Source organism: Podarcis tiliguerta, assembly GCF_965153285.1.
Source record: "Podarcis tiliguerta genome assembly, chromosome: 12".
NCBI classification, from domain to species: Eukaryota; Metazoa; Chordata; class Lepidosauria; order Squamata; family Lacertidae; genus Podarcis; species Podarcis tiliguerta.
The window spans coordinates 57502615-57515123 of record NC_139545.1 but is presented as its reverse complement, the minus strand read 5'-3'; the positions used below and the strand labels follow the sequence as shown (position 1 = coordinate 57515123).

Here is a 12509-nt window from a genome sequence, read left to right as displayed (position 1 = left end):
TATCATTTGCTCCTAGTTCGTTGTGCCGATTAATTAGGAGGGTAGGGGTGAAATAACTGTTCACATACACTCTGGGAGTTGTTTCTGTGGAACACATGGCCTGTCAATTTTTGCACTACGGATTTGCAATGCTGCAGATTTTCAAGCAGTGTACTCTTTAATATTTTAGATTCACATGAACTTTAAGGACAGTATACAGGACCCAAATGTAACTTGAAGTCTCTAACATTGTGGGGGGTGGGAGATACAGGAGACCAGTGAGGTGTGTGTACTTTGAGATTCACCCTCCAATACTTTGCTTAAATAATGTGATTCCCCCCCCCCCCACTGGTTCCTTGGGAGGCTTGTACTGTTTAATATTCTGCTGCCTCACTGCTTGCTTCTGCTTTTGTTACTGTGAGTATGAATGTCACCTTGATATTTTCTCTTTTTTAGGCAAAGTGCTTCATGGACTTCAAAGCTGGAGGAACACTATGTCACATTCTCGGTGCTGCATATAAGTACAAAAATGAGCAAGGATGGTGAGTCTTTTTCTTTTCATCTTTTCCACAGAATTCCCAAGTCCTGCTCATGAGCATGTGGCACTCGCTGCATTAGTTTTAGGTGGACAGATGAAAATGATTTTATTTCAAAGAACTTGTAGTTAAATCAGGTTTTTCATTGGAAAATTGCTCTCTTGATTCTTTCCTGTATGTTGTTATTTTGTAATATAGTGGGTTGGGTCCATAGATAAGCATGGCAAAGTTGACTTTCCAATAGTAGTAGTAGTAGTAATACTACTACTACTAATAATAATAATTTATTATTTATACCACGCTCATCTGGCTGGGTTTCCCCAGCCACTCTGGGTGGCTTCTAACAAAACACTAAAATACAGTAACCTATTAAACATTTAAAGCTTCCCTATACAGAGCTGCCTTCATATGTCTTCTAAACGTTTGGTGGTTGTTTTTCTCTTTGACATCTGGTGGGAGGGCGTTCCATAGGGCGGGTGCCACTACCGAGAAGGCCCTCTGCCTGGTTCCCTGTAACTTGGCTTCTTGCAGCGAGGGAACCGCCAGAAGGCCCTCGGTGCTGGACCTCAGTGTCCAGGCAGAACGAGGGAGGTGGAGATGCTCCTTCAGGTATACTGAACCGAGGCCTAACACACACACACACACACACACACACAGAGGTTCTATAGATTCTGTGGGATCAGGTGGTCTGGCATGTCCAGGGGGCAGGGTGTGTGTGAATCATGTTGTAGCAACTTCCGGAGGCAGAGGAAAGTTTGCTTTCTCTGTCTAGCTTCATGCTTATCTGTGGATCCTATCTGGTGATTTTACATGCCATCAGAGAACTTCTGAAGCAGAGTGGCATAGCATTTTTTAAATAGTCGCTTGTTTTTCTTTTGACCGCTCAAATTTCCTTTCAGACCTTGTTAGTGTTTCAGATTCTGGCATTCACTTCATGATGAGTGAGAATAAAGGAACAAACAGGTGCCCGGAGCAAACAGGGCAAGAGCATTAGATCTCATTCTTCCCTGTAACTTTGAAAATAATCTAGCTGACTGCTATCCTTAAACAAAACACTGGATTAGGTTTTGGATTGAGCCAGCAATGCAACTCTTTAAATTTTCAAGGCTTGGAGAAGAGAAGAGGAGGAAAGGAAACAGTTTAGTCCATACACTTGTATGCATACATGCTTTTCCTGTTGCACGTAGGGTCTGTGGTGAATATAATGGACTGTTGTAATTCCATTATAGGGCTGCTTATTTTCTTTTTGATGCATAGCATTTTTCTGGGGTATCTCCCTTTCCCCAAATCCTAGATAATTGTGGTTGTTCTCACTGCCTTTGTTTTTTGTCTGGCCTCATCTTCCTTTCTCTCTCTCCACCCCTTTAAGTTGGGGTTCCTTGGAGTGCCCTAAGTCTAAAGGCTCCCTAGGAAACGTTTCTGTATTCATGGACAGAACTTCTGATGGAATTGATGGAAAAAGGTGTTGCCTTATTAAATGCACAGGACCATCACTATATCATTATCAGATGCTGTATAGCCCTAATTCCATGCAATGCTGTCTTGAATTATCCCAAACATGTCTAAAGGTTTTTATCTATTCTAAGTACTATATAAATATTTTTTGTTGCAGGCGCCGATTTGATTTGCAGAACCCTTCCCGAATGGATCGAAACGTCGAAATGTTTATGAATATTGAAAAAACATTGGTGCAGGCAAGAATTCTGTTAATAATAATGATTAATTTATGGTCTTCTGTGTGGAAATTTATTTCTAGCTGTAAGGCCTGCTGTGAATGTGGTCACAGGCCCACCTGTGAACGTACGTAAAAATTGCATTTGTAGCTTGCTGGCATATCGTCCCGTTAAAAATAAAGTTTAGCAGGAGGATAAGGGAATAAGTGTGTATGTAATTAAGAATTCAGGAAGGGAAGCAATTATTTTAATTTATAAAGCAGGATTGCGTTCGCGCTTTCCCCTGATGACTGGTGTACAAAGAGCAGAATAAATGTTTGTTTTAAAAAAAAAAAAAAGCAGGATTATCACTTGTAGAACAATTAATTGGCACAAAGTTCTTCAGTCTTGCCTACCTTCCCAATAACCCTGTGAGGCAGATCAGTCATGTTTGGGATACTGCAGCAGAGCAAACATGATTTTCCTGGAGCCATATGGCAGATGTGCCAGGTCTAGGTGCCCATGCTAGCGCACTTGGTTATGCTTGCAAAATTCAGTTCTTAATTTAGTAAACAATTCATATACTGTTTGGTTATAATAGAACCTTACATGAATGAACCTCAAAATAATAAGTTACATTTCAAATTGTACTACGAAGGAGGCATGGACAAAGAAAACCACAAATGGTGATCCTATACCTCACTTTCTTTTTGGCTGTTGATACTTCACCAGCAAACCTGCTGGGCTCTGATGATAATTCATGTGCTGGGATGTCACCAGCACAAACTTAGCTGAGAGCAGTATTCTGTTCAACTCACCACTTTGCGTGCATACCTGATATTTAGCTGTCTTCGAGTTCACCTTGACAGAGCTTCTGCAATATGAAAACTTCCATCTCTACCAGCAGAAATTAGCCTTATAAAAGATACTGGCTTGGATCCATAGAGATCATCATCAACAACAACAACAACAACAATTATTATTATTATTTTATTATTTATATTCCGCCCATCTGACTGAGTTGCCCCAGCCACTCTGGATTCCCTCTTGATAAAGCACATCTAGTGGGAAGTTTACTTGGCACAGCAGATCCCCATCCCTTATGAGAGACTCCTTTGAAAAGTCCCTCAATTTCATACATGGTTTGACACATGATGCAGGAGGCGGCGGCTGCTGCAGACATAGGAAATCCCAAGCACCTTCCATGTTGAACATGTTGCATTGTTTTTGGAAGCTTGCTATTATCATAAATTTTGACATTAAATATACGTTTAATTCTAAACAAACACAGCAGATAACTGTTGCTTTCCTGGTTGTGGGAATAATGAGATATTAATTGTGATGGACTGAGCCCTAGTGTGGAATAAACTAGCCCTGGTGCATCTTAATGCTCTTGATCCTTGATTCTTTTGGTTTCTCAGTTGAACTCTTGGCTGCTTATAGTGTCTCTGTGCCCTGAGCCACAGCTGAATACTAGCACAGTGAGGGGAAAGTAGATGGAGAAGTTTTTCTCCTCCTCGTGATGCTGGAGCCAAATGAGGTTCTCTGGTGAATCTGGGCAGAGATTCAGAACATACAAACAGGAAGTATTTATTCAAATAGTGCATGCAGGTGTCCCCCCCCCCCCCAAAAAAAAAACCTAGACAGAAATTATATTCCAGAACCCATGCGCATAAGTGGGGAGCATCCTTTAAATGCCCTCTCTGCCACACTGTCTCCAATCCAGACAAAGAATAGGTAAAGGTAAAGGGACCCCTGACCATTAGGTCCAGTCGTGGCTATGGGGTTGTGGCGCTCATCTCGCTTTATTGGCCGAGGGAGCCGGCATACAGCTTCCGGGTCATGTGGCCAGCATGACGAAGCCGCTTCTGGCGAACCAGAGCAGCGCAAGGAAACACCGTTTACCTTCCCGCTAGAGCGGTACCTATTTATCTACTTGCACTTTGATGTGCTTTCGAACTGCTAGGTTGGCAGGAGCAGGGACCGAGCAACGGGAGCTCACCCCGTTGCTGGGATTCGAACTGCCAATCTTCTGATCGGGAAGCCCAAGAGGCTCTGTGGTTTAACCCACAGCGCCACCCGCATCCCTAGACAAAGAATACTGTATACAAAAATATTCACAACTAGAATGGAAGCTCTGGGGTCGGCTGGAGGATGTGTGGGAAAGCAGCTACTGCTGCTACCGCTCTCACCAGCTGTTAGGCACAGAGGCTGAGCAACCTAAACAAAGCCCGGCTGCACCTCTTTGGGGCTTCCTCTGCCCTCGCAGTTGTCCTCTTTGGGCTCCAGGTATGGTCCCCTTGCAAGCCATGAAGACTCTCCAGCTCTCTCCCGCCATTTCCAGGTTGTGTGTAATGGATTACCATAGTTGTGCCGGTAATCTCTTTATTACTGGTTTTTGTTTTTAATAAAATGATCTTTCCTTTATTTTCTCTTCCAGAATAACTGTCTGAGCAGACCAACCATCTACCTCGTACCAGAAATTGAACTGAAGTTAGCCAATAAGCTAAAGGACATTGTCAAACGTCACCAGGTATTAGGCACATCATACATTTAGCATGTCAAATGTTGATCTGTTTAGCATAATTGCAAAGGGACTCAGCACATAGGAACATAATTATTTCAGACTCTTATCTCAGGGCTGCAGAGCTACTGGCCCTCCAGATGTTGGTGGACTTCCAACACCTATCAGCCCCAGACAGCATGACCAATGGCCAAGGATTATGGGAGTTGTAGTTCAGCAACATTTGCAGGGCCACAGATTCCCCATGTCTGCTCTAGCTAATAGAACTTTCTGAAGGAGGCGGTGATTTGCTTCAGCTTGTGATGTAGACTTGAGTCAGGTGACTAAAATGTATTTCTTGCTCACCTTCATACAGTAGATGCTTGGGTTGTGAACGTGATCCGTGTGGGATGCATGTTCGCAACCCGCAGCGTTCACAACCCGCAGCGGCGCGTCTGCACACGTGCGGGTTGCGATTTGGCGCTTCTGCACATGTGCGACCGCCGAAACCCGGAAGTAACCCGTTCTGGTACTTCTGGGTTTCGGCAGTCTGTAACCCGGAAAAAAGCAACCTGAAGCCTCTGTAACCTGAGGTATGACTGTTTAACTGTAATATTTCCATTTTACATGTATCCTGTCCCTGTGAAAACCTTTTTGGCACCATAGGTGTGTTCACAGGTGCAACATGATGTCAGATTGTAAGGCTACAATCTTGGTGTCAGGTGCCTATTAGTAATATCTTCATCATTTGCTACCTTCCAACCTGGGGTCCACATTACTCTGGACTGCAGAGTAGGAGCTGCTTTCCTCCTAAGCCCTTCCTCTCTGAGAGAACAGCTAGGGAAGAACTTCCACTGCAGTGGCTGTCTTCTCTTCTCCACAGCTGAAAAGGGGCTCCTGGGAACATTTGTCCACTGGCCTCATAAACCTGGAACAAGCACTGGTTGGCTTTTTGTCATAATGGCAAGATTCAATCCTTGACTTCATGACGCCAGAATGTACCTGTGCTTCTGTTAGCTGTGTGAATTGGAAAGAGGTTCTTTCCTCCCTCTTCTCCCCCACTCCCAAAGGAAATGAGAGGAACATGCCGGCATTCTTCAGTTTTCCTATTGAAGATTAACTTCTCTCCCAAATAGTTGAAGGCAAAGCTGAGAATACATATGTAGATACATATGTAATTTCGTTTGTATGCCACCCTTCCACAGTTCAGACCATCCTCCAGGCTGCTTACAACATGAAAAAACATGTAATTGCAATGTAACAGGAGAAGTCCTAAACAGTCTTCCTTTGGTGATCACTCGTAGCCGAGTAAGATTGTCTTCCATAAAGATGGTTTTAACAACGAGTCCGTAAGTGACTGCGGAGGCCAATTCTGGATCCACACGTCCAGATCCACACGCCCTTCCACAGTGGGGACATTGGTTCCGGGCGGGAGTTGATCACGGTGTGGATTTGCCAAGTGTGCCTTCCTCTTGGCACGTTTCTCCCCTGAGTTTGAGTGTCTTCAAAGCCCATGACATCATTGGTAAAGGCTGTTCTCCAACTGGAGCGCTCACAGGCCAGTGTTTCCCAGTTGGCAGTGTTTATACTACATTTTTTAAAGATTTGCCTTGAAAGAGTCTTTAAACCTCTTTTGTTGACCACCAGCATTACGCTTTCCACTTTTAAGTTCGGAATAGACTAGTTGCTTTGGAAGACGATCATCAAGCATCCTAAAGAATAAATGGAACGTTAAAAAATACACACCCAAGCGGAACAATTCCCACAAAAACCATAAGATCTAAAATAAAAATACGTAACAACAGCAGCAGCATCCCTCTTCCCGCAAAATCCTTACACAGTACACTAGAACAAGAGTCTGTTCAGCAGCCTCAGCTTGTGTAGCTGGGGTCAGTCAGAGTCCCACCCTCCCAAGCCAGGTGGGAAAAGGCCTGCAAGGCAGGGAGCAGGTTTTCTAGGACTCACAACCAAAATGGTATCTAAGAATGGACTTAAGTGTATTGTGCTTCTCGCTAAAAGCAGCTTAGTGTTTATATAGCTTGTGAAATCAGCAGTGGATTAAGGCGTATTAATGTTAAGTTGTCTTAACACTAAGGGCAGGTGGCAGCATGTCCACTTAATCTAAAATTATGGCATTCACTAAAATGGGCCCTGGCAGAGGTAGAAAATATGCTCTTAGATTTTATTAAATATAAGAAACAGCTTATTGATTAAGTATAGAAAGAACATCCTGCAAGACATCAGGTTTCCACATCGCTGAAAACAACGTCAGGTCAAGTTGATTTAAATGACACTAATAGAATGCAGTTGGTTTATATTTATTATATATTGATGAGGTGATATAATATTTATAAGAGTCCGCTGAAAAAGAACCCAGCAGACAGGAGTCTTTTGTTTCCATTGTTAGCTGGAGGGGATAGCAACTTAGACCCCCTCCCCCACAAGTAATGAAAACATTTGCCTATAACTTCTAAAACAAATCTGCATTTAAAAGGGGTAGGAAATCTGAATTGCAAATGATGATGCTTACAAAACAATTTATGTATAAACTGGTGTATAAGAAATCTAATGTGCAGATTCACTGTGGGATCAGTGCTGGGTGATGCTCGTAGTTTATTTGAATTAATAGATGACTCTCCTGTATCTTGAAAGAAAGAGGAAGCAGTTTAGACTACCTCACTTGCACTAACGGCTGGAATTTTTAGGGGTTTTCCTTGGTAAGAAACCAAATGGGTGTGCTCTTACTATGCCCAGAGTCCAGTTGAGGAAATGGGGCCTATAGATCACTACTCCAATGCCATCTAGTGTCATGTTGTATCCAGGCTCCAAATACGGCATGTTGCTGGGAAAGGAAGGTGATTCTTTATGCATTTATTCCTTTACGTATTTCTGATGCAATACCTGTTTTTGTTCTTTCCTAGGGCACAGTCACAGATGAGAAGTCTAAAGCCACCCACCATATTTATCCTGTTCCTACCTCATTGGATGAAGGTAAAATTCATTCATTCATTTCTTACTAGTCACCTCAAGGGTCTTTGGACCAAAAGCTGATATAGAAGTATTCTAAGTAAATGAAATATTTTGTACCAATCCCATCAGTTTTGTGATTAAAAAAAAAACAGATTTAAAAAAAAATACTGAGGAGGTGTTCTGGAGAGTGGAAAGCTTTGTATATAACTTCATTTACACTGTCAGTGTCCACAACACAAATGAATACAGGTGGATAATACAATACCCTGCCCTACACAGGGTAGGGTACAGTGGTGCCTCACAAGACAAAATTAATTCGTTCTGTGAGTTTTTTCGTTCTACGAGTTTTTTCGTCTTGCGAAGCACCGCTGCGTATTGACGGTTTCCCATAGGAATGCATTGGCGGCTTTAAAAAAAAGGCACAAGACGTTCCGTCTTGCAAAGCAAGCCCATAGGGAAATCCGTCTTGCGAAGCAACTCAGAAAACGGAAAACCCTTTCGTCTTGTGAGTTTTTCGTCTTCCGAGGCATTCGTCTTGTGGGGTACCACTGTATTTTAATTTTGACAGTAGAGGAGAGAAATGTAGAGATGAAATGGTGTAGAGAAATGTCAAAGGTAAGCAGAATGAATCTAAGCAAATGTGATTAGATGTACTTAGGCTTTATTTCAATTTAGGATGAGAAGTAAGGTGTGGGGTCTCACAGTAAAGATGAGTTTTCCAGGAACAGTTTGGTGCACATTACTGATCTGAGAGGACGCGGGTGGCGCTGTGGGTTAAACCACAGAGCCTAGGAGTTGCCGATCAGAAGGTCGGCAGTTCGAATCCCCGCAACGGGGTGAACGCCAGTTGCTCGGTCCCTGCTCCTGCCAACCTAGCAGTTCGAAAGCACGTCAAAGTGCAAGTAGATAAATAGGTACCGCTCCAGCGGGAAGGTAAACGGCGTTTCCGTGCGCTGCTCTGGTTCACCAGAAGCGGCTTAGTCGTGCTGGCCACATGACCCGGAAGCTGTACACCGGCTCCCTCGGCCAATAAAGCAAGATGGGCTCCGCAACCCCAGAGTTGTCCGTGACTGGACCTAACGGTCAGGGGTCCCTTTACCTTTACCGATCTGAGAGGAGGTGTCAGGAAGAAAAGGCCATAAGGGAGAAGGGGGTGGAGTCATTTAAGTATTCACAGAAGAGCACCTTTCAAACTAATAATTAGCATGAGAAATCCCATTAGATGTTCTGAGCCTTGCATATTGTGAGCTGGTTTGCATATCGTGCTAAGCCACCGTTTCGTTTTGAACCACAGCTTACTTCTGAACATCCCATTCCTGCCTTGCAAATGTGACACAAACACTGTGTTATACAAACTCAGATTGTGGTTTGTTTGTTGGTTTGAGCAAACCATGAATGGCAAGCTATCTAAAGCAAGTCCATTAAGAGCAAGCCTTGTCTGCAATTCCCAGACATCAGAACTCCCAATGAAGAGCACCATGTCACTCCATGGATAGCTCAGTTGGTTAGAGTGTGGTGCTAATGTCACCAAGGTTGCAGGTTGGATCCGTGGATGGGACAGCTGGATATTTCTGCACAGTAGAGGTTTGGACTTAGATGATCCTCAGCGCCCCTTCCAACTCTTATAATTCTATGACAATGGGGTTATTCTAACCACCACCACTCCAATCCCCTGAACTGATCCCAATCTGTTTCGGAGCAACACTAGATGGCAGCATTCATCTGTGTGGAGCTTTGAGCGCACGGTGGCTTCATCATCCGTGCTGTGTGTGTTTTGCATTCTAGTGGTGTCTGTTGAATTTTCCTATGTGCTTAATTCATTGTGATGTATTTTCCGCTGCGTTGTATTGAATCTGAGATTGTTTAAAGGGACCGGCGAATCATTTTTATTTAGCTGTTGGAAAAAATTGAGTAAAATTCAGGTGCTACCCTAAAGCAGCCTCTTGTGCTAGTAGCCTTTTGTTCTGGCCCATCCATCTTTTCCTTCTGCATAAGCACAAAGCAGAGCTGCTGTAATGGCATCGTGAAAAAAGCATGTATGAACACGTGCCTGCTTGTTTACCCTGTTGTCCTTATGTGGGTCACCGAGTATTTTTGACTGAACATATTTGCATTGGAAGGGAAGAGGTTCTTTTCTTTCTTCATCCCACTCAGAGCGGAAAGGGGAAACTTTCTCTTCTCCTATACCCAGCTTTTGGATATGCTTGGTTGATCTGGGCAGCGTTCTCTGTATTGATGTATTTTTTTCCCATTGCTGTCAACATTTTTTCCCCTAGTCATCTTTTTTTTGGGGGGGGATGACCCTCTTCTTAAAATAATAGAATTGTAGAGCTGGAAGGGATCATAAGGATCATCTAGTCCAAACCCCTGCAATGCTGGAATCCTTTGCCCCACGTGGAGCTCAAACCCAAGACCCTGAGATTTAAGAGTCTCATGCTCCACCAATTGAGCTGCCCCGATCCTTAATCAATCAGTCAGTTTATTACAGTCATAGACCAGCAGTGGCTGAAAATACAAGTCTTGTAATAACAATATACAATTATTATAAAAACAAGCCAGAATAAAAACAGGGAGGCAAATACCCCAACGGTCAGAGATTGGCAAACAAAATTATTTGAATATGTTGAACTAGCAAGAATGACGCAAAAAATTAGAAACCAAAAAAAAAAATACAAAGTTTATTAGCGATTGGAATAAATTTATGGTATATATTGAAGGAAACTATAGAAACTTAAAAACCACCGCAGGTCTGAAATAAATTTTAGGATGTGCTAACCATAACAACCTGTGGCTGCAGAAAAAAGAAAGAATTTTTATCAAGAAGCCCGAAAACAGGAGGGAAGGAGGTCAATAGGTGTGTAGAGGAAAGATTTAAATATGTAAAGAGATAAAGATTCAAGGAATAAGATAAGGAACTGTAACGGAAATTGATATTATTTTTGTGTTGTGTATAGATATTTTTCCTTTTTTTCTTTCTTTTTTTCTTTTTTCCTGTAACTGTCGTTTTATTTTTTCTTTTGGTTATGTAAGTGAAACTTAATAAAAAGAAATAAAAAAAAAAAAACAGAATAAAAACAGGGAGGCAAGAATTGCTAACCAACTAGAGCAGGGGTCAGCAACCTTTTCAGCAGTGAGCCAGTCCAATGTCCCTCAGACCTTGTGGGGGGCCGGACTATATTGGGGGGGGGTATGAACAAATTCCTATGCCCCACAAATAACCCGAGATGCATTTTAAATAAAAAGACACATTCTACTCATGTAAAAACATGCTGATTCCCGGACCATCCATGGGCCAGATTTAGAAGACGATTGGGCTGGATCCGGCCCCCGCGGGGGCCTTAGTTTGCCTATCCATGAACTAGAGTTTTGGCTCTAAAACGAAAACAATCCAATTGAACACTGGCGAAGGAGAGTCATGCGCCGGACGCACCTTACTGGGCCTGAGCTCAACAACCCTCTAACCACTTGTGCTTCCCAAAAGCTGGTATTCAGAGGAGCACTGCCTCTGACAGTGTTGGGGGAGCATCTTCATTCTGGCTGGTAGCCATTGACAGAGTCGCTCCACATGGATTGGCCTAACCCTCTGTTGAAGCCATTCGAGTTGGTGGCATCCAACTACTGCTTGTGGGGAGGAAGCAGAATAGATTTGCATACCAAATCTGTGCTAACTGCGGTGTTTGTAAAAGAGCTTACATTTTTCTAAGTCTTTTAGCAGAGGAGCTTCTCTGCTGGTGCAGCCTGCCGCCTCTCCAATGACAAGCACACTCAGGCAGCGGTCTAGACTCCTGTGAGATCTGCTCAGCCTTGAAATTCTGCCGTGTCAGCCCGCTCCGCCCTCAGGGGAGGATAGGATTTCTCACTTCAAAAATAGCGTTTCCTCTTTCTGGGAATGAAGTATCACTTGAAAGCTGTGCTCCGCTTCCTTTATCTGGAAGAAAGCACCATCCTTTTGAGCTGGGCTGAGTGCAGATTACAAAAAAGAAAGAAAAAGGGGGGGTAGGAATAGTGTTTGGCAGGATGTTCAGAGGTGATAATGAAGGGAGCAAACGTGGGGAGCAGAAGCTGCTCTGTGTGCGAATGCTGCTTTTGCCCTGGTTCTCGGCCTGAGAAAGTCCAAGGTGGGGGGCGGGAGGGAACAATAGAGGGAGGAATTATGCCAAGAATTGTGTTACTCTTTTGGAAGCTGGCTGCATGCAGCGTCTTTCCTCTCCTCTCTCTGAACTCTCCATGACCTGTCAGCCCCCAGCCAGCCTGAGCCTCAGCATCTCTGCTTCCCCACAGCATCCCGTCCTCTGCCACTCCTTGGTTGCAAGATTGTCGTCACAATAGCATTGGCCAAGTAAAGCTGTGCACGTTCAGTTTCCTCCATTTGCATGAAATAGGTTTGAGCTACAAGATGCTGACATATTATGGTTAAAGGCAGGTTTAAGAATTGTCCGCGAAATGTGAGTTGCGACATTTAAATGCTATACTCAAGACAATCTGCCAAATACAAAGCTGCACAGAGGAACAATACAGTGCTACCTCGGGTTACATACGCTTCGGGTTACATACGCTTCAGGTTACAGACTCCGCTAACCCAGAAATAGTGCTTCAGGTTAAGAACTTTGCTTCAGGATGAGAACAGAAATCGTGCTCCGGTGGTGCGGCAGCAGGAGGAGGCCCCATTAGCTAAAGTGGTGCTTCAGGTTAAGAACAGTTTCAGGTTAAGTACGGACCTCCGGAACGAATTAAGTACTTAACCCGAGGTACCACTGTACTCAATATCCACAGGGTCTCATTTACTAATGTTAAACTCCCGTGACCTTGAAATGATGGAGCAAATTTATTTATTTACATTTTATGTCCCTTCAAGAACCTCACATCGGC

The 12509-nt window shown here is 43.5% G+C and overlaps 1 protein-coding gene across 2 annotated transcripts in view; it reads left to right on the top strand.

Annotated features, from left to right (window-relative positions):
- SMARCC1 (SWI/SNF related BAF chromatin remodeling complex subunit C1) overlaps window positions 1-12509 on the top strand; it is a 96269-nt gene that overhangs the window by 6490 nt on the left and 77270 nt on the right. For both annotated transcript variants that reach the window (XM_083406132.1, XM_083406133.1), the window contains exons 3-6: window positions 436-521; window positions 2128-2209; window positions 4608-4700; window positions 7592-7661. In XM_083406132.1, coding sequence (XP_083262258.1) covers window positions 436-521; window positions 2128-2209; window positions 4608-4700; window positions 7592-7661 — 331 coding nt within the window. The remainder of the gene's footprint in view (window positions 1-435; window positions 522-2127; window positions 2210-4607; window positions 4701-7591; window positions 7662-12509) is intronic.